This window comes from Rosa chinensis, chromosome 6, assembly GCF_002994745.2.
Source record: "Rosa chinensis cultivar Old Blush chromosome 6, RchiOBHm-V2, whole genome shotgun sequence".
Lineage (NCBI taxonomy): Eukaryota > Viridiplantae > Streptophyta > Magnoliopsida > Rosales > Rosaceae > Rosa > Rosa chinensis.
In genome coordinates this window covers 21,946-49,808 of record NC_037093.1, presented here as the reverse complement: position 1 = coordinate 49,808, position 27,863 = coordinate 21,946, and the positions used below count along the sequence as shown (strand labels likewise).

The window sequence follows — 27,863 nt, the reverse complement described above, 5'->3', positions numbered from 1 at the left end:
CTAGTAGTGTGCACCCATTATGAAGCAATTGCTTAGCTCAAAACTGGCATAGGGTATATACTTATTTGATGTTTTGAGCCGAGGACTCTTATATTTATAATGGATTTCAAATAGTTCGTAACCGCGTATACACAATCTAGTGACTTTTGACTTTTATTATTACTTTCACACTGATTTGTTAATGTGCATGAATAAAAATAATGTACTTTTGGACGCTACCGCTACGACTTTGTTACAAACTTACAAGTTTTCCGTTAGCTAGTCAAATTTATCGACTATAAAACTCATGTATGTCACTACTTTTATGAACACATAGATCGTCTTTTGGTGAACAAAAAATCACGTGAAAATTTTACAGGTTTTAACTAATATTTTGGAAGTTGTAAATCTAACGGTAACATAATGACAGATGCCATGAATTCAATATTGTGAACTTGGATTAAAGGAATCAAACTAGCAATAAAATATAGATGATGGTATTGGTGAGATATTCAAAGATATTCATGGGGTTTTGAATAAAATTCCCAATTCCACTAAGAATGTATCTCATATTTTAAACAGCTTCAAATCCTTCACTGGTCTTTCCCAAATAACAATGTCTTTCTCTTCTTAATGGATTAATTAGTTCTTGGATTTTCTATTTCTGATTTGTAGACGGGAACAAAGCTGAGGAACAGAACTGGTCGACCACAGCATATATAACAGATCGTTTTGTACCTGATTGATAACGGTAATCCATCAAACTACGCTTTATGAATCTCATTCCTCTTCAAGTTAGTCAAACAGAACAATAAAATATTGAGAGAATGAATTGTTTGATATACTATTCATCTCACAATAGAGGTATATAAAGAGGATTACAAGAATACAATTGTAGTTTGTATTCTCTACCACACAAAGAATAGATAAGCACTAACTACAATATAATTACAATATATTTCATTCCTAATATTATGTCATGACTCACACTAACACTTCCCTTCAAGTTGACACATACACATCAACCATGCCTAACTTGCTTAGTGAGTCGTAAAACACTTTCCTGGTATATCTGTAAGTTGCCCTTCAATTGTAACGAAAGGAAAACTAATAATTTTGGCATCTAGCTTCTCATTTATAAAGTGACGGTCAACCTTTACATGCTTAGTACGATCATGCTGTACTGAATTCTGTGATATGTCAATAGTTGCCTTGTTGTCATAATACAACTGCATAGTACTTTTGAGTTTGAAACCCAGATTACGTAACAGATTTCTCAACCACAGCAATTCACACACTCCCTGAGCCATATCTCTATATTCGGCCTTAGTACTAGATCGTGCCACAACATTTTGCTTTTTACTCTTCCATGTAACCAAATTACCTCCTACAAAGGTAAAGTAACCTGATGTTGACCTCTTGTCTGTAATGTTTTCAGCCCAATCTGCATCTGTGAAGCCACAAACCTCAAGAATGTTGTTGTGTTTAGAAAACAACACTCCCCTTCCTGGAGCAGACTTTAAGTACTTCAAAATTCGCATAACAGTATCCATGTGACTCTCACTAAGGTTATGCATGAACTGACTCACCACACTCACTAAATATGCAACATTTGGTCTAGTATGAGCCAAATAAATCAAACGCCCAACTAACCTCTGATAGCGAGCTCGATCAGTAGGTACCTGATCTGGATACTCAGCTAAACAATGGTTCTGCTCAATAGGAGTATCAATAGGTTTGCAATCCAATAATCCTGTCTCTGTCAGCAAGTCAAGAACGTACTTGCTCTGGCACAAGTAGATCCCTTCTCTCCCCCTGGCTACCTCAATTCCTAAGAAGTACTTAAGTTCACCCCAAGTCCTTCATCTCAAACTCAGAGGCTAGCTGTCTCTGCAGTCTATCCATCTCAACAGTATCACTGCCAGTGATTACCATGTCATCCACATAAATAATTAGAGCTGTTACATTCCCTTGTTGATGCTTGAGGAACAAGGTATGGTCTGAGTTGCTTTTTTTTGTAACCAACCTTTTGCATGAACTGTGCAAATCTTCCAAACCAAGCACGGGTTGACTGTTTGAGACCATACATAGAATTTCTCAATTTGCATACAAAATCATCAGGAGAAGCAACTACATACCCAGGTGGAAGGCTCATTACACCTTCTCAGCTAACTCTCTATGAAGGAATGCATTCTTGACATCAAACTGTCGGAGTGGCCAGTTTAAACTAGCAGCAAAAGAGAGCAGAATCCAAATATTGTTCATCTTGGCAACATGAGCAAATGTTTCATCGTAGTCTATGCCATATGTCTGAGTAAACCTCTTGGCTACAAGGCGTGCTTTGTATCAATCATTGATTCATCTGCATTATGCTTCACGGTAAACACCCAACGACAACTTACAGCCTTCTTGCCTTGTGGTGGAGGCACAAGTTGCCAAGTATTGTTCTTCTGCAACACCTCCATCTCTTCCTCCATTGCTTTCCTCCACTTTAGATCCCCCAATGCATCTTGCACTTTGTTAGGCACTGATACAGTAGATATTTGATTTACAAATGATTCATATGACTTAGATAACCTCCTAGTGGACATATAACTGGCTACTGGGTATTTTGATTTGGCAGTAAGAGTAGGTTCAAATCTTTTGGTTGGTTGACCCCGAGTAGTCCTATTTGGTAACAAATATTGCCCAACATTAGATTCACTACTATTAGTACCAGTGGGTGGACATATCTCAGATGAGTGATCTTCAGTATCAGGAAGCTGTGGGTCAGGGGTAGGAGCTATAACCTGAGGGGCAGTTGTGTCTGCAACTTCATTTTCAGTGATTGAAACTTGTGCTTGGATGTCTGGAGTTTTTGCTTCTGGAGGTGACAAGTTGATGGTCTTAACTGGATCCGTCAAAATACCTTCTGCCTGCGTCACTTCCTCTCCTCCTTTTAATTCCTCCTCTTCTCCATGATACAGCTCTTCAAAATATGAATTCTCCCCCTGAAGAGCTGTATCTGAAGAGGAAAAATAGCTCATGTCCTCAAAGAAAGTAACATCCATAGTGACATAGTACTTGCTGGTAGGAGGATGATAGCACTTGTACCCTTTCTAATAGCCTCCGTAGCCAACAAACACACACTTAAGTGGCCGGGCATCCAATTTAGACCTCTGGTTTTTAGGGACATGGACAAAAGCAACACAACCAAAGACACTAGCTGGAAGATTATGAAATGAAGGTAAGGATATATGAGTTGCAAGAACCTCAAATGAAATTTTTACCTGAAGGACACTAGATGGTAGACGATTGATAAGATGGGAGGAAGCATGTACAACATTGCCTCAAAGATACTTAGGCATATGAGCACTAAAGAGAAGGCACGAGCCATATCAACTATGTAATGCCCTGTACCTTAAAATTTTTACTAGTTACATTTTACCATTATTGACTGAGGAGTGACTTTTTCTTGAGTTCGGTAAATTAGGGAATTTCTTTGTGAATGCCGTAGTATACGAAAAATCGAGTTCGTGGACACGTAGTTTGGCTAAATCGGAGTTTTATCCGGAAAGTTGTGACCAAAAAGGGAAGTTACTATTCATAGTGGTTTTTTTTAAAGAATTTCCATTTTGGGATTGAGGAGAGAGAAGTCAAAGCTGCCAAATCGAGACAGACCCGACCTCCCCCTCCTCCTTTCTTCTCCTTTTCGCCGTTTTTGGTTTTCCGGCTATTTCGTCGCCGTCCGGCCACCCCAGGACGAATCGTTTGGCATGGCGTGATCCTCTCCTTCTTCTCTACCTAGTTATGCAAGTTTTTCACTTTGGGTAGTCTTGGTTTTTGAGTTTTGAAGAGAATTTCAGAAATGGGAAAAATCGGGATTTTCTTTGATCTCCAGTTTCTGGAGGTTTCCGCCCGGATTCTTTGAGGGTTTTGGTTGTTGGTGAAGTGCTGAACGTGTTCCTAACCTTGTTGCAGCTTATTTTGATCGGTGGAGGAAGATTTGAAGGTGTTTGAGGGTGTGAACAGTACCTGTCGAGTTCTTGATTTTTGTTTGATCTTTCCGGCCAATTCTGCTTGAATTTGGCTGTTGTTGTTGTAGGTATGGTAATTGTTGGGTGTGTTGTGAAGATGATTTTGAGCTAAATAAGTTGAGGAATTGGATTTAATCTTTGAGTTTTGTGTTAGATTTAAGGTTGTTTGGATAGTAAGATTCATTGGAGTTTGAGGTTGGATGTGGTTGCTGGAAGTTGGAGAAGTGATTGTGGATTAAAAAGGGAAAATTAAGAGAGAAATTGGGAATTTTGGGAAGGAATTATTTTATATTTTGGTGGTTAAATTATGGTTGAGTTGTTAAAGAGTTTAGATGGCATTGACATTGTAAGGAATTCTGAAATTTGAGAATTGAATCCTAAATTGAAGAATTGGTTGTTAGAGGAAATTTCTTTTGGGTAATGAGTATTAATTCCAAAGGATTAACTCTTAAATTAATTTCTTGTCGAGGTTAATTATATCCTGTCCTTTTACCACAGGACGTATTGAGCCCTCAAGCGAGAAGGACACGGGCAGGCAGCAGGATTAGCTGCGAGATTCACCTGTGAGTAGACTTTTGTTTTATTTAAATAATGCATGCAGCACAGTATTAAATTTATAATGGATTATTATTTGAGTAAATGTGGTTTTTGTGAAAAGAAAAGAATTTAAAGAAAGGAGTTGGCAAGGAGGCTAGTTTCGGCGCATGCGTACATTATCTAGTCGACAGTCCCCTCTAGGTAATAGTCTGGTCGGCAGTCCCCTCCAGACTATAACCCGGTCGGCAGTCCCCTCCGGTGAGTCATATGGTCGGCAGTCCCCTCCAGATGAGGTAATTAGTTGGTAGTCCCCTCTAACTACCTGTGGTTAGTCGGCAGTCCCCTCTAACCACTGCCTCCTACATTCTGGTTGGTAGTCCCATCCGATGCGTCATCTGGACGACAGTCCCTTCCAGATGGCATGAGATGATTAGACAGCAGTCCTCTCTAGTCATCGAACGATTTTCATGAAAGGATAGTTTTAAAGGAAGGATTTGGATTGTTTTAAAATCTCGCTGCGTGTCGGATTTTTTTTTTTAGTAATGAGGAAATGGGAAAGCATTCAAGCATCAGTTTCATTAATTATTTCAGTTTTGTCCACTCACTCTAACGGATTTTAAATGTTTTCCCCTGGGCCGTTTGTTTTTCAAATGCCCAGATTTCAGATTTGCCTAGATCGCGTCCAGGAACTTGAGGCATAGGAATTTGCTCTTCTGTTTTGTCTGTAGGTTATTACTTAACCTACCTTGTATGATATCGGCTTAATTGTGTATATCTGCTCTGATAACCAGTTTACTTTGGAGAATGTTAATGTTTGAGAATCTATTATCGTAGTGAAGTTAAGGTGACACTTGTCCTATCAGAATGTAACATATTCACTTGGAATGTAAATATTGGAATGTATCTAGGAGTGTGAGTTTAGTTTTAAGCATGTCCAGGTTTTGTAAAATTTTGGGTAGCCAATTTTAGGGGAGGTTCTGTCGATTTTTTGGTAGGATTTCACTTAAAGTGGGTCCCACAGGCTCGTATCCGGGTTTTAGGGTGAAACTTGGGTCGGGTTCTGTCAAACTAAGACGGTTTTTCCTTTCAGACACTCTATTTTGTTCTGGTGTTTGTAGACACGTAGTTTGGTGAACAATCCCATGGGTTTTGAAAAACTATTGGAAAACATGATTAACATACTCTCCCCCATTGTCAAAACGAAGGACTTTAATGGTGTTATGGTATTGTATTTGAACAAGAGTACGAAAGGTTTGAAAAGCTGGAAAAACTTCATCTTTGGTTTTAAGAAGAGCAACCCATGACAATCTTATGCAATCATCAATAAACAACACAAAGTATCTCATACCCGATATAGTGGGCTCTCTAGAAGGTCCCTAAACATCAGAATGAATCAACTCAAAAGGAATAACACTTTTATTAGAAATACTAGGAGAATAAGTTGCACGATGACTCTTGGCCAAAACACATGTTTCACAATGTAAAATAGACTTATCCACACCAATAAACAAAGTAGGCATGGTTTTTCTCATAAGACTAAAAGAGGGATGCCCTAAACAGCGATGCCACAACCAAATCTGACTTAGCTTATCAGAACTCGAAGTCAAAGCGGCGCGGGACTGTGTTCCTGGTTTCTACCCTGCGTATGTTTGATCCAGATGGAACAACTTGCCCCTCAGATACCCCCGACCGATTATCTCACTGGTGAGAAGATCATGAAAAATCACATACATAGGATAAAAGGCTACGGAGCATTTAGACTCAATATTCAATTGGGCAACAAATATCAAATGGTGAGACAAGTCAGGCACATATAACACATTATGAAGTTCTAAGGTGGGAGTAATATGAATTGACCCTTATCCTAACACATGAAAAGCCTCACCATTGGCATTGGTTACATAGGACACTGGTGGGGAAGACAATTCAATAAAATATGATTTATCATAAGTCATATGATCGGAGGCATTAGAATCAATAATCCGTGTATCAGAACCAACAAAGTTAGAAACCTTTAAAGCCATACCAATCTTACCACGACCAGCTACAGAGGCTGTAGGAGTAGCCCCACCTGCCATACGATGATCTTGTCCTGCCACACCATAGAAGTCTGGTTCTTGGACCAACTGAACTGCAGCTGCCTTCGCCTTAGGATGATGACCCTTCTTTTTAGGGTACCAATTCAGTTTCCAACAAGTCTCTCGAACATGTCCAAGGTCTTTGCAATAAGATTATTGAGGACGAGGGCGGTTAGTGAAGCCTGGTGGGAAACCTTGCTAATAAAGTGGGGCGGAACTCTGCTGCTGAAGGAAAAGTACTGGTGACTTGGCCTGAATGGCTAGGCTAGATACTTCAATCTGTGCATGTTTGGCACTTTCCTGCTGAGACTCATCCTTGCGAATGTATGTAAAAGCTATGTTCAAACTAGGAAGGTCTGTCATTCTGAGCAATTCTCCCTTGGCACTGCTATGCTTCTCATCAAGCCCTCTCAAGAATACATGAACCTTTTCAAGTTCCTTCTCCTACTGGTACCACACAAGATCTTCTTCATTCCTGATCTTGCAAGGATGCTTCTGATCAATTTTAGCCCAATATTCTTCAGCTTGGTGAAATACACAGCTACTGGTTGCCCATTCTGTTGCAAACTGGCAGTTTTGCACATCAATTCATGAACATGTATAAAATCAGATTCATTTGTATATAAATCCCCCAATGTCTTCCATATTGCTTCAGCAGTCTCACACTCTTCCACCAATTGTAGCACATCTTTAGTCATGGCTTTGAATAAGATTGCCATCACAGATCCATCATCAACCTCCCACTTAGATAGGCATCCACATCCTCCTCACTAGGAGCTTTGGTTGTTCCAGTCACATGCCCCATCTTGTGTATGCCACGAAGATGGACAAACATAATCTTCTTCCACGTTCGAAAATTGGTACTATTGAGTTTCGTACCCCCAAAAGAACCACCGTCTGAACTTCGGATAGAAACCTCAACCTTTTGGACCTCATTGATCTTGGATCCCTGACCTTCAATTTCATCACCACCCATCACAACAATGCAGTAGCAAAAACACAAAATCACAGAGTATGCAGCGGAATCAAGTGAAATATATATATATATATATATATGGAAATTCGTCCAAACAGTGTCTGAACTTTTCCAGACTATTAATTTTCATAAATATACTTCAAAATATATCAAAATAGTACCTGAGTGTTTGAGCCCAACCTAATTTTCGTACCTAGCAACAGTATAATCGTTAACTCCGTCAACTTTTGAATGATATTTTCGTCATTTTACTATTCATCTTCTCTCACCACTCGTCTCCATCCTCTTCTTCTCCTCCACCAAAACCATGACATTCCCATCTCTCTCTCTCTCTCTCTCTCTCTCTCTCTCTCTCTCTCTCTCTCTCTCTCTCTCTCTCTCTCTCTCTCTCTCTCTCTCTCTCTTTCTGAGGATGGAAATAGACGACTTCGATCGGCTCCCGGACCCCGTGAGCCTCCAGATCTTCGACCTGGTCTCGGACACCAAGACCCTTACTCGCTAGCTCGCCATTTTGAAACCCTTTAACTCCCTCGTCCCCCACACCGACTCCTTAATCCTCATCGTCGACCGCCTTATCTCCTCCGACGACGTTTCCAACCTCCTAGCCTCTGCACTTTCCATTGGTGTCGGTGATGTGATCGATACAGGGTTGGGGAAACGACGTACCGTTGTCCCAGACAAGCTCGTTGTTGATGGGAAGGGGTTTGTCAAGGACGATGTGTTTGCCGATGGGGAGGTCCATGCCGGCGCAGAGCCGATGAGAGGAGGCGACAGAACGGTGGAGGATGCCATTTCCGCCTATGATTTTGGACGCCACACTGCTTAGTCTTTCGCCCATGATATCCGGGGCACGCTAGGATGCAGGGTGGAGTGGGTTGCAGTGTTCAGAGTGTCGTCTCCTCCGACTCCTACTCCGAACGACTGGTGACGGTGGCAGAGTGAAGCCCAAAAGCTTCTCGGGTTTTCCGATGTAGTTTCTGAAGAGAGAAGAGAGAGAGAGTCAGGGCTGGCCTCGGCTCAAAACCGAGGTATTTTGTTCAAAACCATCTACCGAGGCAAATACACCATGAAAGCCGGCGAGTTCGAGTTTTGATCTCCAGATATATTAACAGAGGAAAAGAAAGAAGAAAAGAGATGAAGAAAACAGAAGAAAAGAAAGAAGAAATAGAAGAATTGAAGAAGGAACGATTGAGATTTTGGGCTACTAGTATTTGCAACTTAAGAAGAAAAATTAATAGTAAGAAACTTTGTGGCTGGGAATCTGGAATGAAGAAGGAGGAGAGAGATCTACTTGCAGAGGCTGCAACACGAGAAGGAAGATGACAGAACGGTCAAAGAAAAAGTGTTTTTAAAGTAAATGATATATATAATTTTTGTTTACCACATATTAACAACAAGCAAGCATTCTGGTGGTTGGGGCTTTCATTCCCATATGTGTTGGGATGTGTTTGAGTCTCCCCAACGTCAAAGTTTGGGGATTATTTTGGATTTTCATTGTTTTAAAATTGATTTACTATACCAAAATACATGAAGTATCGCTTTTACCCCTAAAAATTTAACGGCGTTGACGATTTAAAAAAAATACATTTTAACAACGTAGCAAACTGAACAAGCAGTTCGCTAGCTTCAATCAACTCAACAATGATACTAAGTTGATATTAACCTAGCTACAAGCACAGTTGAAACAACAAAGCACGTACACTCTGCATTCACTCCAAGAAAAGCTGGTCTCCTCGTACACTCATGGCCTCAACTAAGACCGTTTACCTCCAAAGTGATGGAAAAGGATGAGATAGCAGAGTCGACAGAGTGAAGAAACGCTCGATCACTTCAGAGAGATAATTGAGCAGACAGCTTGAACGGCAGTGAATATGATGACAACAACTGCTGCCACGAAAGAAATAATTGCCCAAGGGGTGTTGAAATAATCGCGTCTCAGAATTGCCAGGCTATGGTGCCACTTCGTACGGTGGAACTTGTTCAGGTTTTCACAAAGATCACCATAATAGAAGTTTCCTGAGTCATATAGAATCCCAGTTGAAAGGCTGTTGATCAAGCTAGACAACTGGTGATCGCCACCTCCGAGATCATTTTTAACAATGTCGTACTTAACAAGCAACTCCGCATCTTTTGGAGTGTCCACCAACTCATCCATCATGCTAACATAATCACTAATGTAATAATCGTCAGAAGTAGTACTGCATTGTTCAAAGGCAACTAAATTTCTAAGTATAATCTCTGTTGGATCCTCTATATTCAATCTTGGAATCATTAGAATCCCTTTATCGAATCGTATGTCAAACAAGTTCGTGTCTGATTTGACCTTAAATTTGACTCCTGCCAGGTGTAGCTTTTCAATGCTAGGTGCTGTTGCAGATTTTTTCTTTTTGGTGGCAGATTTTCTTTGTTCATTCGATAAAGGAGCTATCCATAGCTTTCTTAAGAGATCAACAAGATGTTGCACTTCTTCGTTGGAAGAATCTATTTTTGTCAATAACTCCTCTAATGACATTCCCCCGAAAGTTGTGACACCAACTGAAAACTCCTGATGAAGAAACCGTATGGAAAGCCTCTCAACACTAGGGACTTTAATTCTGTTTGCAATTGAGTCGAAAAGGTCCTTGAGAATGAAGAATGGCAGCTGATTTTCAAGCATCAGCAAGTCAGTCAGTATATCCTCTACCATCCTTGGTTTTCCAAAGATGCAGTCATTTGCATCTCGCAATTTATCGTCCCAGTACCTCCATAAGAACTCAATGACGAAGATGGCATCCACAAAAATGATCGTGACAAATTCATCACTTTTACGCACAATGGTCTCACCGTACCAACTCCGCAATTTCTTTTCTTGGTCTTCTATTTTTCTTGCACAATCATTCAGCTTTGAACTGGTTCGGCCCATGAAACATTTAAGGTACCACTTTTTGTGATCTTCCATGGCTTTCAAGGTTTCATTTCCATGATGAAATGGGCCTATAGAGATTACACGAGGTGTGTAGGCCTCCTCGTGTACACGGCGAAGTCGATACGGAACCCGGTAGATGCAACGCAAAGGGGACGGGGGAGACAAGCTATCCACCTTCTTTATCAAAGTTTCTAATGGATCGTACGAGCTTTCTATGTCAGTTGGAGCAGCTACAATATTTCCTTCCATTTTCCTCATATATGTATTCTTGGGACTGCAACGGTTGATGATGATTAGAGATTACTGGAACCACAATCAAGCAGGTAATTACTGAGGGAGGGTGTAATTATTGATTACTGATAATAAACATTTTCATATGCAAGTATTTGGCAGTCCACTTATTTGACTACTTAAAAGCAGAGTGCACATCTTAAAATTTATCATAGGGTTTCTATAAAAAAAAAGGTCGTGACCAACCCAATTTCAGCTTAAGAATTGCACACTTACTCCACTAAGAGCACGTTTACTTACTTGGAATGAAAGAGAATGATTACGGGGTAAAAACATTCTTGTGTTTACTAAAACATAAAGGAATCAGAATGATTCCGGGTAAAAAAATTCATGCGTTTACTAACACATGAAGGAATCGGAATGGATATAGGTCCCACCTCCTTATCAGGAATCAATTCATGAATACTCAGGAATTCGATTACGAAGGGGGGAGATGAGTTTAGGAATTATTCATCCGAAATCAATACCGATTCCTTTCTTCTCCCATTCTACTTGTCTCCGATTCATGATTATTTTCAATTCCAAGTAAGTAAATGTGCCATAAGAGTTTTTTAACCCCATTTACCCAAACTAATATATATTGACAGTATTGCCCTCATTTTAATTAATGAATTACACATCTCTCTCTCTCTCTCTCTCTCTCTCTCTCTCTCTCTCTCTCTCTCTCTCTCTCTCTCTCTCTCTCTCTCTCTCTCTCTCTCTCTCTCTCTCTCTCTCTCTCTCTCTCTCTCTCTCTCCCTCCCTCCCTCCCTAACGATTTCTCTCTCCTTGTCGACTCTCTCTCCCCCCCCACCCCACCCCACCCCACCGATTTCTCTCCTCCCCCACCCCACCGATTTCTCTTCTCCATCCCCCGAATTCGGCAACGCCATCATTCCGCCATCCCCGTCGCACCAAATAAAAGTGCCGCCTCCTCCAAGCAAATCGATCCCCAGTTTGGATATGTGAACCCAGTCCAGATCGGATCAGTCCGATCAGATGCGATCCAGGCCGCCACAGATTCGACGTTGCTCGGTAAACCTCGAACCTGCACCTCCAAGCCATTTCGCCGATGAGTACAGTGAGGCATCTGTGAAACCCAGTCCAAATCGGATCAGTCCGATCCGATGCGATCCAGGCCACCTCGTTCTAATCGAACGAGGTGAGCGGCATACATTCTTGTTGCGTTCAGGACCGACTTGAGCTCCACGGAGGAGGAGTTTTCAGTGACCCAATTGAGAAAAATGTTGTTTGGTAAATAACCAAATAGGGGTTTTGATTGTTTTCAACGAATTCAAAGGTTTTGAGGCTAATTGGGTTCTGGGTTGAAGATGATGTGGATGGAATTGAACTGAAGTTGACCAAAGTGGAAGATGATGATGAACGATGGAGATGGTGGAAGCTCCATGCGCAGGGTATCCACTCTCCTGTGTCATCCCCACTCCCCACTCCCCACTCCCCACCCCCACTCGTGAACCTCCACCCCCAACCCCACTCTCAAATCCCAATAAACCCAACAGAAAACCAAACCCACCTCTCTCTCTCTCTCTCACTCTCTCTCTAGGTTGTCGTCCCACACGTGCTTCACCCACCAATAATAAGATTATTGGGCGGCAGTAAAAAGATTATTGGAGGGAAATAACATATTTATTGGGACAGTAATCAGATTATTACGAGGCAGTAATAAGATTATTTATTTGGATAAACCTACAAAAACTTTCAAAATTATAAACGTATTCATTTTTAATTAATATTGATCCCTAATAAACTTGCTACTGGGGGGCAATAATATTATTATTGGGGGCAATAATATGATTATTTGGGGGGGGGGGGAGGGGTAATAAAATCAGACGCCGAAATCCGGTCACCAGTCCACCGGATTCCTGTCACCGGTCGCAGGAGACCGCGGCCGGCCACTGATCACCGGAGCACAGTAAGATGGAGGATGACTTCTCTCTCTAAGTGACTTCTTTCTCACTTAGAGAAGAAGTCACTTAGAGAGAGAAGTCATCTTCCATCTTGCTGTGCTCCGGTGACTGGTCACCGGAGACCGCGGCCGGCCACTGGTCACTGGAGCACAGCAAGGTGGAGGGTGACTTCTCTCTCTAAGTGAGAACGAAGGAGAGGGCAAAAAAGTCCCCAAAAAAATAAAAAAAATAAAAAAGGAATTAATTGGGTATTAGAGAAATAATCCCTTAGAGTGTTTTGGGTAAATGAGGTTAAAAAATGTTAGTAGAGCAAGTGGGCAATTTGGTGCCTAAAATTGGGTAACTGATCATTTCCCCTAAAAAGGATTGAAGGATCAATTACATATTATATATTATGGGGTGTTTTCATCAATTTCATGCGTACTCAAATATCAAATTTTATCATTTATGGACATGAATTTACCTCCACTAGTTGATTTCAAATCCGGGATTAAATTTTTTTTTTTAAATGTTAATGTGGCAATTAACTACTGATGTGGCAATTAATTGCTTACATGGCACCACAACGTCCGTCTCTCTCATGGTCGTAGTGCCATGTCAGAATTTAATTGATACATCAACAGTTACTTGCTAGCAATTGACAGATTTTTTTAACAAAATTTTTTAACCTTGTGTACAAAAGCGACTAACGGAGATAAGTTTAGACACGTAAATGACCAAATTTGAATTTGGTTATAAAATAGTAGGGAGTCATTTAAATGAGTACCACTAAAGTAATAGGCTTTTCACAAGTTGAGAAAGATATATTGAATAGTTTCAAAGATTTTACACCACATATACAAAGTTACTACTCAGCATGAAAACAATCAATAATGTACGTATTACACATGTACGTGTATAACATTTCTCACAATAATAAATACATAATTATGGCTTAGGTTTTTAGCATCTCGATCCGCTATTGTATGTGTGTGTGAGAGAGTGAATTTCAGAAGGAAAATAAAATAAAAAAAATCTTGTGCCAGGGGGTGAAGCTCAACATAACCATCATATTAGTAATTTTGGAGCATTAAAACTGATGCATGCGTGGGGGCTTATATAATGTTAGACATACAGCATATCGTAATTAGTATCTTAACTTATGAAATAAACATTGTATTAAAATGCATTAAAAAGTAAAAGAGTCCTTTAATTTTTTATTCTATACAGAAAATTCATCAAGTCAGTGATCGACTGGATCGAGTATGCACCTTGTATGTGATAACAGAAGTTGGAAACCTTGTATGTGATAACAGAAGTTGGAAAGCTCAGGATGTACTCCTGTTTAACGCGTGCTGTTGGATCTGGTACATGAAAGAGATATTTGTTCTACTACTGTTTAACGCATGCTCCACTCATTTCGCTCTTCAGTCTTGCCTATGACAATTACTGGCACTGCAAACAGTCATCAACTAGTCTATCAATATCGATCAGAATGATTCGTAATGATATGACCAATAATTTGTTGATAATTTTTTGGAATTTATCTATGTATTACTATGCACCCACGCAGTGAGACATTGTACCAAAAATTTGTTGTGTTAACGAAATAAAGAAAGAATGAAAAAGTTTGATTAGAGTAAGTGTCCCTCACCCCCCCCGGTGCTGATTCTAATTTCAACTATCATGAACAATATTGTGGACATGACTGTTATGAACAATATAAGATTGTACAAAACAAATAAACAGAGAACTAATTGGCTATGGATAGAGTGACCCAAACCCTTATAAACCTATAGGCAAAGTCTCATTTTTTCCATGTGAGATGTATATATTTTCAACACGTCCCCGCACGTGTGGCGAATTTTCAAGCCATACACGTGGACAACTTTGGGTGATGTGGAGACCGTGTGGCTGCAAGGCATGCAGACATGGGATAACCGGCTCTGACACCATGATAAAGTAATCTGGAGTTCACATCTAAAACCAATTGGCAATGGATGGAGTGGCCCAAACCCTTATAAACCTATAGGCAATGTCCCATTTTTTCCATGTGGGATGTATATATTCTCAACAGATGACTCCCTCCTCTGTTTGGGTAGATGAACTAGAAATTTTCTCTTATTAACAGAATGAGGTACAATGATGATCTAAGAACACGTTGGCTAAATTAACTACCAAAAAAGATAAAATATATGGGTTGCTTAATTAAGTTACAAAAAAGAAAGACTTGCAGAAGATGATGATTATCTAGTCACTAATTAGTTTTTCAAAAACTCAAGTGATAAATTTTAATTTTTTTTTTGCGCTGGAAAAAAAAAAATTTAGTTGACAAAGTTAATTAATTATTGCATGATATTCCCTGTGTGCTCTGCCGGTTTGATATTCTTAGCTATCTCCTACGATTTGACAAAATTGGTGCTTTAATTCTTATATTTAAATATTTGCACATACTTGGTTATCTAAAATTACAGAACTAGTTGTCAATTCGATATATCCAAATGAACCGTTTGGACAACTTATCTAAACACTATGGAAGAATCACTAAGGGGAATGAAAATTAAATTTTGGTCACACAATGTTGGATACTTTCGCTATTATCAAGTATTAACCTTTCAACATTTGCGACAAAAATTTAAACAAACATAATACGTTAACAATCAAGGCTATAATTTAAATAAATGACTACTACAAAAACTTACCAGAAAATTAGCTTCTCTCTTTGCGTTGTTTACGAATCCAAATGAGTCCGTTGTGATTAGAAGTGAAAACTGTGTATTTAAAGAACGGTTTGATATACCAAAACCACAAAGAAAGGAATGTTTTGCATTTTTATATTCTTTCCTAGCCAAGACAAGGAAAGTTTATCTACACAATATTCCAGATGTTGGAATCTATTGGATCGCGAGGCAGGAATTCACTCCTTTTCGTGTTATAAGTTATAACCAATTGAACGATCTGTTTGAGCCCAAAATAAATATTTTTTCCGACATGGGGGACTCGACGAAATCTAGGCCAATATTCGGTGGCCCAAGCTATTTATTTCCGATAAGTTCAGAATATATTGTTTAGAGGCCAAATAAGGCCTACTTGGAGGCCAAGCGATTCTGAGGCGAATCTGGATATTCATTGATTTACTATTAATTATCAAATATTTGATAATTAATAATGGTTAGTTTGCTTATGAGTACTGCACAAGTTGGCGTGAGATTGTATATATTTATATAATTGCTTACAGGGGGCCAATTAAGGAAGGAAGATTGGACGTTGGGCTATGCAATTAAGGTGTCCCATGCAATTATTTCTGGACGTGGAATTTATGGAAGGAAGCAAGCATCTTTAATTGCAAAGAATATATACATGATCTTATTATACATGCATGATTGCATGCTCACGATAGTGTGTTACTGAGCTCCAGAATCATCGGGAAGAGACGTGCATATCAAACAGCTCGCGGCCAAGAAGATTACGTCCAGGACTCCAAAAGGTAATTAACCTTGCCTAGAAGATTGCTACAACAGAGTTAATCTCTTATTACCTACGATAGATATCAAAACTATTAAGAGTTTTGATTTGATTCAAGGCCAATAACTGTGGCCTAAAATATAGTATTTCATTCCTATTTGGACAATGAATCTGCAATAGCCTATATATAGAGGCTAAGGACAATACAGAAAGGAGCTCTCTCTCAAATCAATCAATCCCAGCGATTACAAAGCCTCCCCGGAGCAAACCCTCAACCTCGTTGAAACCCGGTGACCGCCCGCCAGTCCTAGTCTCCTCGCGAGCCGACTGTCAGCCTCACCAGTTCAACCCGGCGACCGTACTTCCAGTCCCAGTCTCCCCAGGAGCCGACTGCGAGCACAACCGCCACTGTTACTTCCAGCGAAGCAAGGGTAACGCCCTCGCACCCAGCGAAGCTAAAGTCACGCTTTAGCAAACCCGTGCTTCTCTCAAACTTCCCAGTGATTGCTCTGCTCAGCCTCTCAACGTTGAGTATCGATTCGGTGAACGCAAAGAGACCACAACCAAAGCCCTTACCCGCGTAAGGCAAGAAGTCCTTTTCCTAAAGGCAAGAAAAGAACCTGTGACGAGGTTGGTGCTCTCCTCGTCCACAGCGCTTGAAGAAGAAGTCAGGTCACGGGACTACCCCAACGACTGCACCCCGCGGTGCTGGCACGCCTGCGCAACCACTCGCCCAAAAGAGACTGTTTGCACACCAGCTGGTTTTGGAGCCAAACACGATCAATGGGGGTCCTAACTAGCAGCTTCCTGCTCCCTTCGTTACCTCCTATTGCTTTTGTTTCGTAGGTTGATCGAACCTATTCGAGGAAAGGTGAAAATGTGAAATAGACTAGGGCTGGCCAATTATACCGATCCAAACCAACCAACCGATTACCACCCGAACCAACAATGTTGGTAACCGACATAGTTGGTTACCGAGATATTGGTACGGTAGTGCCGAACCGATTTCCAGATATTGGTACGGTACTGGTACTGATTTTCAAATAAATACGGTATATCGTACCGTACCGTATATTAAATATATTATTGATTTATTTAAATATATTTTATACCTATCGATCTGAACCGTTTATCATTAATAATTTGATTTCAAATCTTATTACAACCGTTGATTAGACTTGAACTGTCCAAAGTCCAAACCCTAAGTGAGACTACAGAGTACAGAACCTAATCCAGTTCCCATTCCCTACTCACTCCTCAGCCGCTCAGCCCCTCGACTCCTCGAGGACTCAAAGGCTTGAGGCTCGAACCGAGCCCTTTCTCTCAGACTCAATCACTCAAACCCTCTCCTCCTCTCGATTCAATTCAAACACAGAACTCTTCGATTTCATTCGAGGCCTCGAAGGCTTGAAGTTCGATTCGATTCAAAGCTTTAAACCCAGAACTCTTCGATTCGATTCGAGGCATCGACGGCTTGAAGTTCGATTCAATTCAAAGCTTCAAACCCAGAACTCTTCGATTCGATTCGAGGCATCGACGGCTTGAAGTTCGATTCGATTCGAGGCATCGACGGCTTGAAGTTTGATTCGATTCAAAGCTTCAAACCCAGAAAATCTCGTATCTAATCAGAGATTCATGGCCTACGGCCGAAGTTCGATTAGATTCTAACCCAGAACTTTTCGCCTCTCGACCTCTTCTTTGAAGTTCGTTTCGATTCAAATCTTCAAACCCAGAAATCTCATATCAATTCATTCGATTCATGGCCTACGACCGGTGAGTTTTCTCTCTCGTATCAATTTTTGGTAGATTTGAGTTTTCTCTTTGGTTAATCTTTCGATTCTAGACTGAGTAATCTCAAAATTGTAATAGTTTTACTTTTTTGCATCTTGCTGCAGTTAATCACTTAATCTCAAGTGGAATCAGTCTCTTTGAAGTGGAATCTTGATTTTTTACTTGTATATGTGAGTTCTAAACCTGTGAGTTGGGACTCTTTCTTAGTTTCTTTACTAATTTATTCTGGGTTTCATGGTTTCTTAGTTTCTTTACCAATTTGTGCTTGCAGGAACAGGAGGACGAGGACTAAGAAGCAAAGTGACTGCACAACTGAAGGTATAATTCATATTATGCAAAGTGACTGTATGAATGTTCATCACTTGTATTTGACTTGAGAGTTTGTTACTGTAATTACTAATTTTCAAGAGGTTTAGGTAATGAAAATGTTATATGTTATTGTTTTCTGTTTTCTGTTTAGGGTATGGTTTTATTGTGTTATTGTTTTCTGTTTTCTGTTTAATGTTTTTGTGAACTGTTTTCTAAACTAAGATGTTTGTTTGTTTCATTTCTTTCTTCTTCTTTTTGTAGCTATGGGTACTCAAAGTGCTAACCTCAGTCAAGCTAGTAGCTCTAGCCCTTCAATAAGTTCTGCACCTAATATGACGAGTACTGCAGCTTTAGATCATTCCCCTTTAGGACAACCACCCGTAGGTCAAACACTCCCACCTTTAGGTGCTTCTGGTTCAGGTGTTGAATCTGAACCGTCCAACTCACAACCTCAGGGATCAGCTACTGCTGGGCAGAAAAGAAAAGAGCTTGCTAACAAGAGCCCTCTATGGGCTCATTTTACTAGATGTAAACACCCAACCTCAGACCAAATAGATACTTGTTGGTGCACTTGCAATCATTGCAATGAGAGAGTGTTGTGTGACAGTAAAAAGAATGGGATAAGCTCAATGTGGGCACATACTAGGAAATGCATTAGTTGTCCTCTACATGCAGGAACTGATCCCAAGCAAGCTAAATTGAATAGGGATAATGTGAGTGGAGGAGCCACATACCATAAGTATAGCCGGCCGAGGTGTGATGATAGGTGTATCGATATGATTATCAAGGATGAGCTCCCTTTTAGGCAGGTAGAGAAGGAGGGATTTATAGCTTTTTGCAAAGAGTTACAACCTCAATGGCCAGGATTGAACAGAAAGCAGGTTGCCAAGGGTGTGTTAGATAAGTTCAATTTTGAGAAGGCTGCTTTATTGAGTCAATTGAAGGCAAATGAGACTAGGATTTCCATTACCACCGACACCTGGACATCGATCCAGAATATAAACTATTTGGTACTTACTGCCCACTTTATGGATAATGATTGGAAATTGCACAAAAGGATCATCAACTTTTGTACAATTACTAGTCGAAAGGGGACGAGATTGGAAGGGTAGTAGAGCAATGTTTGAGGCAGTGGGAGATCATTAAAGTGTTTACAATCACAGTAGACAATGCTAGTGCTAATGACTTAGCTGTGGAGTACATGAAGCGAAGGTTGAGGAGTTACAAGACTTTGATGTTTGACGGAGAGTTTATACATTTAAGATGTGCATGCCACATTATAAATTTGGTAGTTAGGGATGGTCTGAAGGAGTTACAAGAAGGGATTGCTGCTATATGGAACTGTGCCAAGTATGTTAGGAGTTCATCAAGTCGTCTTGACAAGTTCAGGGAGTTTGCTGTTTTGGAACAATGCAGGGCAAATGCCAATGTTCCATTAGATGTAGTCACAAGATGGAACAGCACATACCTTATGCTTGAAGCTGCACTCAAGTATGAAGCTGTGTTCGGCAGAATGGCTGATGAAGATTGCCATTTTAAAGCTTATTTCGAAGAAACAGATAGAAATGGTAAAAGCAGGGTTGGACCACCATCTAATGCGGACTGGAGGAATGCAGAAGCGTTTTGTTTGTTTTTGAAGAAGTTTTATGAAGCTACTGTGAAGCTTAGCGCTTGGAAAAAGATCACTGCAAATATACTATTGGTTGAAATGGTAACATTGCAGACTGAGATTGACAAGGCTGTCATTGCAGAAGACCCTGTTTTGAAGAGGGTTGCCACTTCAATGAAGACCAAGTTCAACAAATATTGGGGAAGCTTCGAAGTGGTGAACAAGATCATCATGATAGCTAATGTTCTTGACCCAAGATACAAGCTGCAGTGGGCTAAAGTAGCAATGGAGAAGGTCAATGCAAGCTATGAGACAATTCATTCAATACAAGGGAACTTGAAGACAATATTGCTGAAGATGTATGATGAATACAAAGGCAATGAGGCCAGCAACCAAGCTGAACGGTGCATGGGAGAAGATTTTGGATTGGACGGGGATGACATGGAGAGCCTTGATGAAGTCAGCAAGCAAATAGCAAGGGAGAGGATGGCAGAGCAGTCACAATGCATACGAAATGAGGTTGATCAGTATTTATCGGATAGGTATGTTAGCCTCCTTGCAAAGAATTTTGAAATTCATAAGTGGTGGAAGGCCAATGAGTTAACCTATCCAGTCCTATCAAAGTTAGCAAAGGATGTTTTTGCTGTTCCTTGCTCAACAGTGGCCTCGGAGAATGCATTTAGTTTGGGATCAAGAGTGGTGGATCCTTTTAGAGCTTCATTGACACCAAAAATGGTGGAAGCCATTGTTTGCACTTCGGATTGGTTAAAATCTGACCCCCCAAATTTGTACAAAGATCCCATTGAAGATGACCTTGAAATGTACCACACTTTGGAGGAACTTGAGAGGGGTAAGCTACTCATATTTTCTGCTTATTTATTTTATGAATCATGATATTGTTTTTAACCTCCTCTTTGTTATTTTGCAGAGAATGCTTTTAATCAAGGAGTGGCGGGAACAATGACCAATACCAGCTCTACACAGTCACAAACTACTGCCTTGCTGCCCTCGCAGCCTACATCTTGAGCTTTCTGCTTTCTTGTTCATTGATTGAAATTGCAGAAACTACCTAAATTCTTCTTCATTGAGTGATGAATGATTGATGAGATGAACTGTGAATTGATGGGATTAATTATTGAACTGTGAATTGATGAGATGAATTATTGAACTGTGAATTATTGAATTATAATTTGTATGAACTATGAAGTGATGATTGATTGATGAGATAAACTGAATTGATGAACTGAAGTTATGTATGACAGGTTTTTTGCTTATTTTTCATTTGCTTATGGTTGGGCCTTTGTTTGGAAATTTCTGACAGGTTTGAACCTTTACAATTTCAGTTGGGCCATAGCTGAAAGCTGGCCCAATCTTAAACTCGGTTGGAGGCCCAACCAACCGATACCAACCGATACCGAGAAGTTGGTATACCGACTTTTGTGGCCGGTAATGGTAGCCTATTTTGTGTGCCAAGAGTGTCTGGTACGGTAGATGGTATTGGTCTTGAATGTCCGGTACCGAACCGAACCCACCCCTAAAATAGACACCTTTTTTTTCCTTTTCTTTTAACTCATTTCTTTAACTTTAATTTTTTTATTTTTTATTTTTTGAGTTTTGTCCATTTACCCTAATTTTATGGTCATTTTATCCCCCTTAACCCATTAAATTTTTTTAATTTCTCTTATCCATAAAGACTCTAATAAGCTCTTCCCTAATACCCAATTAAGTTTTTTTTTTTTAAACTATTTTACCCTTACTCCTTTCAGTCCTTTGTTACATAGAGAGAGAGAGAGAGAGAGAGAGAGAGAGAGAGAGAGAGAGAGAGAGAGAGAGAGAGAGAGAGAGAGAGAGAGAGAGAGAGAGAGAGAGTCACCGGCCGCTACCCATTGGACTTTTTTGAAAACCTAGACGAAAGTCCTCAAAAAGGTTGTTGGAGATCTCATATGGGACCGGAGAGGTTTATTGTCAAGACCAATAGATCTTTATTGCCCCCCAATAGACATTTCAGTTGCCGGAATGAAATATTTGCTCCCTAAAATTAGACAAATAAAACTTTGATTAAGGAAAAAAATGAGGAGATTACATCAAATCAAAACATTTATTGCCCCCCAACAGACCTTTAACAGACCTCTATTGCCCTCCAATAGCCTTTTATTGGCCCCTGATAAATTTTTTTTTTCCTTTTTCTTTCCTTATGGGCCTTTTGCCCCATTTTACCCAAAAAAAAAAAAAACTGTTAAAGGAAAATCACATTATGTGCCTTCGTCAAAGAAACAGATGAATAAGAAATCAAGGAATTGCAATCACATCACAATCAGTATTTACTATCATTATTGTAATGGATGTTAATCGATATTTCCATTAATTGTAATTCCATCCCTATATAAAGGAGCTATGAAATGAAATGAGTAGACCAATTTCAATTCTCAATTTACTTTTATACGTTATCAGCACGCTCAGAGCCAATAGCCAAGAAAAAAATCATAATTTTCTAGTTTCTTTCTATCGGAAAAAAAAAAAACCCTTGAAGAAAAAAATATTTTCTCCTTTTTTGCCGCCACCAACAACCAAAAAAAAAAAAAAATTCCCCGTGTACCTCACCGGTCAGCCCTGCTTAGCGTAGCCCCTCACCTCCGCCTCCGCCTACAGCCCAGATCGGCCTCACTGCCCGCGCCTGCATCACCAACCGCAGCCGTCCTCGCTACGCCCTCGCTTCCACCAGCAGCACCTCGCGTCGCAAGCCAGGCCACCAGTTCCAGGCGCCAGCCCATCAACCCACCACTTCTCAGTCACTTGCCCCACTCGATCTAATCAGCCACCTTCTAAAAACGAGAAGGAAAGGAGGAGGAAAAAAAGAGAAAAAAAAAAAAACAGAAGAGAGAAACCGGAAAGAAGAAGACGCGGAGAAGAAGAGAAGAAAAAAAAAGAAAAGAAAAAAGTAAGCCGGCCCAGAGAAGAAAAAAATCTTAGCCCAATTAAAAAAGAAGAAGAAAGAAACAAAAGAAGCGGTCCACACACCAAAAAAAAAAGAAAAAAAAGAAAGGGGAACAAGCCCTGTGGCCAAGAAAAAGAAAACAAAGAGAAAAAAAGCCTTGTGGCCCATTGTTGAAAAGAGACAAGAAGTGACCTAGTTTTTCTCAAGCCCAAAAACATCGCTACGCACTCCTACATTAACACGCGAGTGCGCTAGGATTGTTTGATTTTCTCGAAACCAAGTATGTTCTCTTTTATTTAGTTAATTTCATACTATGGTATATTAATTATTTATAATTAGAACTTTTGAGCATGTTTAGTTAGATAATTTTGATTCTTTTAAGCATTGTTATTTATGTTTTACATGATTATGTTTAAGCATGTTTTATTTATGCTATGGTTTATACTTTATTTTGAACATGCCATATATATTTTTTTGTTATATTAATCATGCAATTTTGAGCATGTTTTGTGAATTTTATTTACGCTTATATAATTATTCCAAAGCATGTTTTTATATTATGTTATTGTTTATAGTTTTACGCATGATATATTATGTGTAGCATATCTTTTGTTGTATATTTGTGAAATTTGAGCATGCCATGTAATTTATTTTTATATATGCTATGTTTAAATGTGTTATGGTTATTCCTTATTTAGCATGCTACATATAAATTTCATCTTCCCATGATAATGAAAATTCATGCGCATTATAAACACATAATTACCGTGATAAAGTACTTTCACATAGCATAAAAAAAATGTGACCATTACGAATCTTGGTCTTGAAATCTAATTCAAATTTTTGGAAAATAATTCACGTGGATGTCTTTATGACTGTGTAATCTATATCTTCCCTCTTGTCTATGTAGATGGCTGATCCAACTCGACCTGAATTTGACATCTTGGACTCAGAAGGACTTGAGTACCATCGTTGGGTTTCTGATGTGGAAACTGCCTTTGTGGCAAAAGACTACATTGCCACCATTACCAACCCCAAAGATGATGAACCATTTAATAAGGTGAAAGCAAATGCCTTAATGTTTCTGAGGCCACATATTGATCCTAGCCTACGCTGGGAGTACCTTCAGTTGAAGACACCCAAAGAACTGTGGGATACCCTTAAGGGACGTTTTGAGAATATTCATGACACTTTGCTCCCAGAACTGGCCGTTCAGTGGAATGGAATCTGCTTGCTTGACTACAAAAGGGTCAATGACTTCAACAAGGACATGTTGCGCTTAAAGGTACGTCTCAACTTCTGTGGAAGGGAAATCATAGAAGATGATATGATCGAAAAGAGTCTTTCCACTTTTCCTACTTCAGCACTTATACTAGCGAACCAGTATAGATTGGAATATGACAACAAAAGAATCACAACATTCAATAAGCTGATCAGCCTACTGGAAGTGACTGAGAGGCATAATGAGGTTCTCTTGCACAACAATGCCAGGCCCACCGGGACAAAGAAAATTCCCAAGGCTAATTATGGAAAAATGAAAGGTGGAAAGAACTCCAATGCAAAGGGGTTTGGACGTGCTAATCCCCACCCACGTGGCAACAATGCACCACGTGGAAAGGGAAGTGGGGGTCATGGAAACAACGTGCAAAAGGCACCTAAGAATCCTTCTGTCAAAAAGGAAAGAGTTGACAATGAACCATGCTATAGGTGTGGAGTCATTGGGCATTGGTACAAAAACTGTCAAGCAAGCAACAGAGTAGCAGCCAATTACAAGAGGTATAAGGAGTCTAAAGAACAAGAGGCTCACTATATGGAAGATGGAGGTCATGACCTAGACGTCAACCTCACAATTGCAGACTTCAATGACAACGAGGAACTTGCTCAATCAATGGATGCTCTCAATCTTGACTAATCTTCTTTATTTATTTTATTTTTCAAAGACATATATGAAGGCATAATGCCTATTTTTAATTAGACAATTACTTGGTCGGGTAAAATCCTCATATAGTACCTGAACAATCACGAACTGCACTTTTTGGTACATACAAATTTTCAGGGAGTCCAGTGGTACATGTACCATCTCTCTGTTAGCCTTTATAGTACCTCCGTCCATTATTCCGTTAAAAATGCCTACGTGGCGGTCATGTGACACTCATCTGAGTAAAATAGTAAGGGTAAAATAGTCTTTTCATTCATAATTAGAATTATAGAATTTAATATATTGAATATCTATAATTAAAAAACATTTTGACACATAAAAAAAAAGATAAATAATACCTAATTTATTCTTCACTGTTATCGGGATACTTGGGTCAATTAATTTAAGTACTTTCTATTTTTGTTTAGTTTTTTTTATTTTTATGAAAATTTAATATATACTAATTTGGAGATAACTTTTTTCTCAAACAATTAATAGGATTAATCAATAGAGATGGTACGTAAATCTAGATATTCACTAAATTCAATTGTAGGTCTTTCTTTTAACCTTGTCTAATTTATTTTAATTTAGTTTAATCAAAAATTTGTAAAAGAAATATGAAAAATAGGTGTTTTACAATTTTACCCATACTTTAACGGAATAATTGACAGAAGTACTAAAATGGCTAACGGAGGGATAATACAGATACCACTAGACTCCCTAAAAATTTGTAGGTACAAAAAAGTGCATTTCGTGATAGTTTATTTCAATAATGGTTTAATGAATTAGATTTCTGAACACGACCTTGATTTGATTATCGTTACCATATTAATAAATTTTGAATTTTATTCTGAAGTACTGAATTTTTTCAAATTTATTTACTACACATATTTACATGGTTTGAAATACCACTATAAAGATGTAAAGCAATACACATCTAGAGAAAAAATTATTAGAATGAAAAGATTATCATTCTACTAAAACAGAAATACTCCAAAAAATATGAGATATGCTCTGTATGCACAAAGAGCTAATCAAACCTTGTTAAGTTTCAAAGATATTCGTGCCAATGGTTATCATGTAAAAACACACTGTGAGAATGGAACTTAATACCTTTATATTACCTCTAATGAATGTGACAGGAAACGCATTTTAGAGAAACTTATGAGTCAATCTAGTGGACTGTACCTCACTACGATTCGGATCATTGAATCCTATGCTGTCACCAACAATGAAATATGGGACACTGACTCATACAGGCTTTGGCATGACTGCCTAGGGCACCCTGGTCGTGACATGATGATTCATATTTTAAAGAACTCATATGGACATCCTTTCTTTCGAGTGAAAAATAAAATGGGAGAAAAATCCGCTACACTACAAGGTGTCGGTCCTAGTACTGCTCAAATGCGGCCACTACCTTCTGAAGTAACAGAAGCACTACCTCCCTCCCATTATGCCTCATTGACTATTTCAAAGGCAAATCACTCGTTTTGCAAAGCCTGCTCTTTAGCAAAAACAGGATCGAGACCTTCCTATGCTAAAGATATAAAACAAAACATTCCATTCTTACAAAGGATACAAGGAGATATCTGTGGACTTATCTATCCAGAATGCAGACCATTCACGTACTTTATGGTTCTGGTGGATGCTTCGACACGCTGCTCACATGTTGCTTTATTGTCCACAAGAACTGCTGCATTTGCAAAAATCCTAGCACATATTATACTTTTAAGGGCTCACCACCCTGATAACCCTATCAAGTCTTTAAGGCTTGATAACGCTAGAGAGTTTACATCAAAACCATTTGATGAATCATGTCTATTGGGATCGATGTAGAGCATCCTGTACCCCATGTACATACACAAAATGGTCTCGCAGAAGCCACCATCAAAAGGCTACAGGTGGTGGCTAGGGCATTAGTTATGAGCACCAACCTGCCTATATCTGCATGGGATTATGCAATATTGCATGCAACTTTTCTGTTTCAGACCTACTGCTAGCCAACCATTTTATGCATATCAGTTGGTAACTGGATATGAGCTTGACATTTCACACTTACACATATTTGGTTGCGCAGTATATGTGCCTATTGCGCCCCCACAGTGCACCAAAATGGGTCCTCAGAGACAATTAAGTAATTATGTTGGATACGAATCCCCAACAATTATCCGCTACTTAGAACCCTTGACAGGCGATCTCTTTACTACTAGATTTGCAGATTGTCACTTTGATGAGATAGTCTTCTCGTCATTAGGGGGAGATAGGAAAAATGATTTTCCAAGGGAACGACAGGAATTGTCGTGGTTTTTCCCCACTCTGTCTCATTTTAATCCCTGCACTTCACAATGTGAAAGTGAAGTAAAAAGAATAATAGAACTTCAGAAAGTAGTAGATTCGATGCCTGATACATTTACTGATATCGCAAAAGTGATGAGATTACATATACCAGCTGCAAATGTGACTGCAAGGTTAGAAGTCCCCAACAAGGGGCACAGTGCCGCAGATAGAGGCACTGCAACCACACTTAGTGGAGGTGTGGTTGAGGTCGTGGCTCCCCAAAGGAAGAGGGGGAGGTCACTTGGTTCGATTGACACTCACCCAAGGAAGAAGAGGGCGAGTAAGGCACAAATCGATCCATTAATCATCATTGTAGAGAATCCCTCTCATGAGACTGTCTCTGGTTATAGTTATGTCCATTAATCAATATTGGAGGATGCTCCGATGTTTGAAATGATTCCAGAGAACAAAGAAATCTCAATGGATTATGAGAGTACGTATGAGTTGATGGAAAGATCTTCCATACACATTGATGATGAATTTGCATACACTGTTGCTCAAGAAATCATAGAGCACAATGATATCAAACCACGCTCTGTTGCAGAATGTCAACAAAGAGCAGATTGGCCTAAATGAAAAGAAACAATCCAGGCAGAATTAGATTCTCTGACAAAGCAACAGGTATTTGGTCCGGTAGTGCTAACTCCACCAAGTGTAAATCCTGAAGGACATAAATGAGTTTTTGTTAGAAAGCGTAATGAGAAGAATGAAGTCCTGAGGTACAAGGCTCGCCTTGTGGTGCAAGGTTTCTCACAACGCCATGGAATTGACTACAAGGAGACATATACTTAGTTAGCTTGGTAGTTTCCTAAGGACTGGAAATGCAGC

At 39.5% G+C, this 27,863-nt stretch overlaps 1 protein-coding gene and 2 long non-coding RNA genes across 3 annotated transcripts; 1 reads left to right on the top strand and 2 right to left on the bottom strand.

Moving 5' to 3' along the window:
• Window positions 1-9,411: 9,411 nt before the first annotated feature.
• LOC112169217 (UPF0481 protein At3g47200) lies at window positions 9,412-10,272 on the bottom strand. Its single transcript, XM_024306214.2, has one exon. The coding sequence runs from the start codon at window positions 10,270-10,272 to the stop codon at window positions 9,412-9,414; it is 861 nt and encodes a 286-aa protein (XP_024161982.2).
• Window positions 10,273-10,336: 64 nt separating this feature from the next.
• Window positions 10,337-15,412, bottom strand: LOC121049803. Its single transcript, XR_005801370.1, has 3 exons — window positions 15,371-15,412; window positions 13,940-14,123; window positions 10,337-10,794 (listed from the first exon to the last, which is right to left on the bottom strand). It is a non-coding gene; the product is annotated as an uncharacterized LOC121049803 (long non-coding RNA).
• Window positions 15,413-18,201: 2,789 nt separating this feature from the next.
• LOC121049830 lies at window positions 18,202-20,869 on the top strand. The gene is made up of 4 exons (XR_005801428.1): window positions 18,202-18,242; window positions 18,335-18,340; window positions 20,651-20,692; window positions 20,771-20,869. It is a non-coding gene; the product is annotated as an uncharacterized LOC121049830 (long non-coding RNA).
• The last annotated feature ends 6,994 nt before the right edge of the window (window positions 20,870-27,863 follow it).

Bases quoted from the DNA above. Each gene is read 5' to 3' on its own strand.
- LOC112169217 (XM_024306214.2), bottom strand. From the start codon at position 10,272: ATGGTAGAGGATATACTGACTGACTTGCTGATGCTTGAAAATCAGCTG.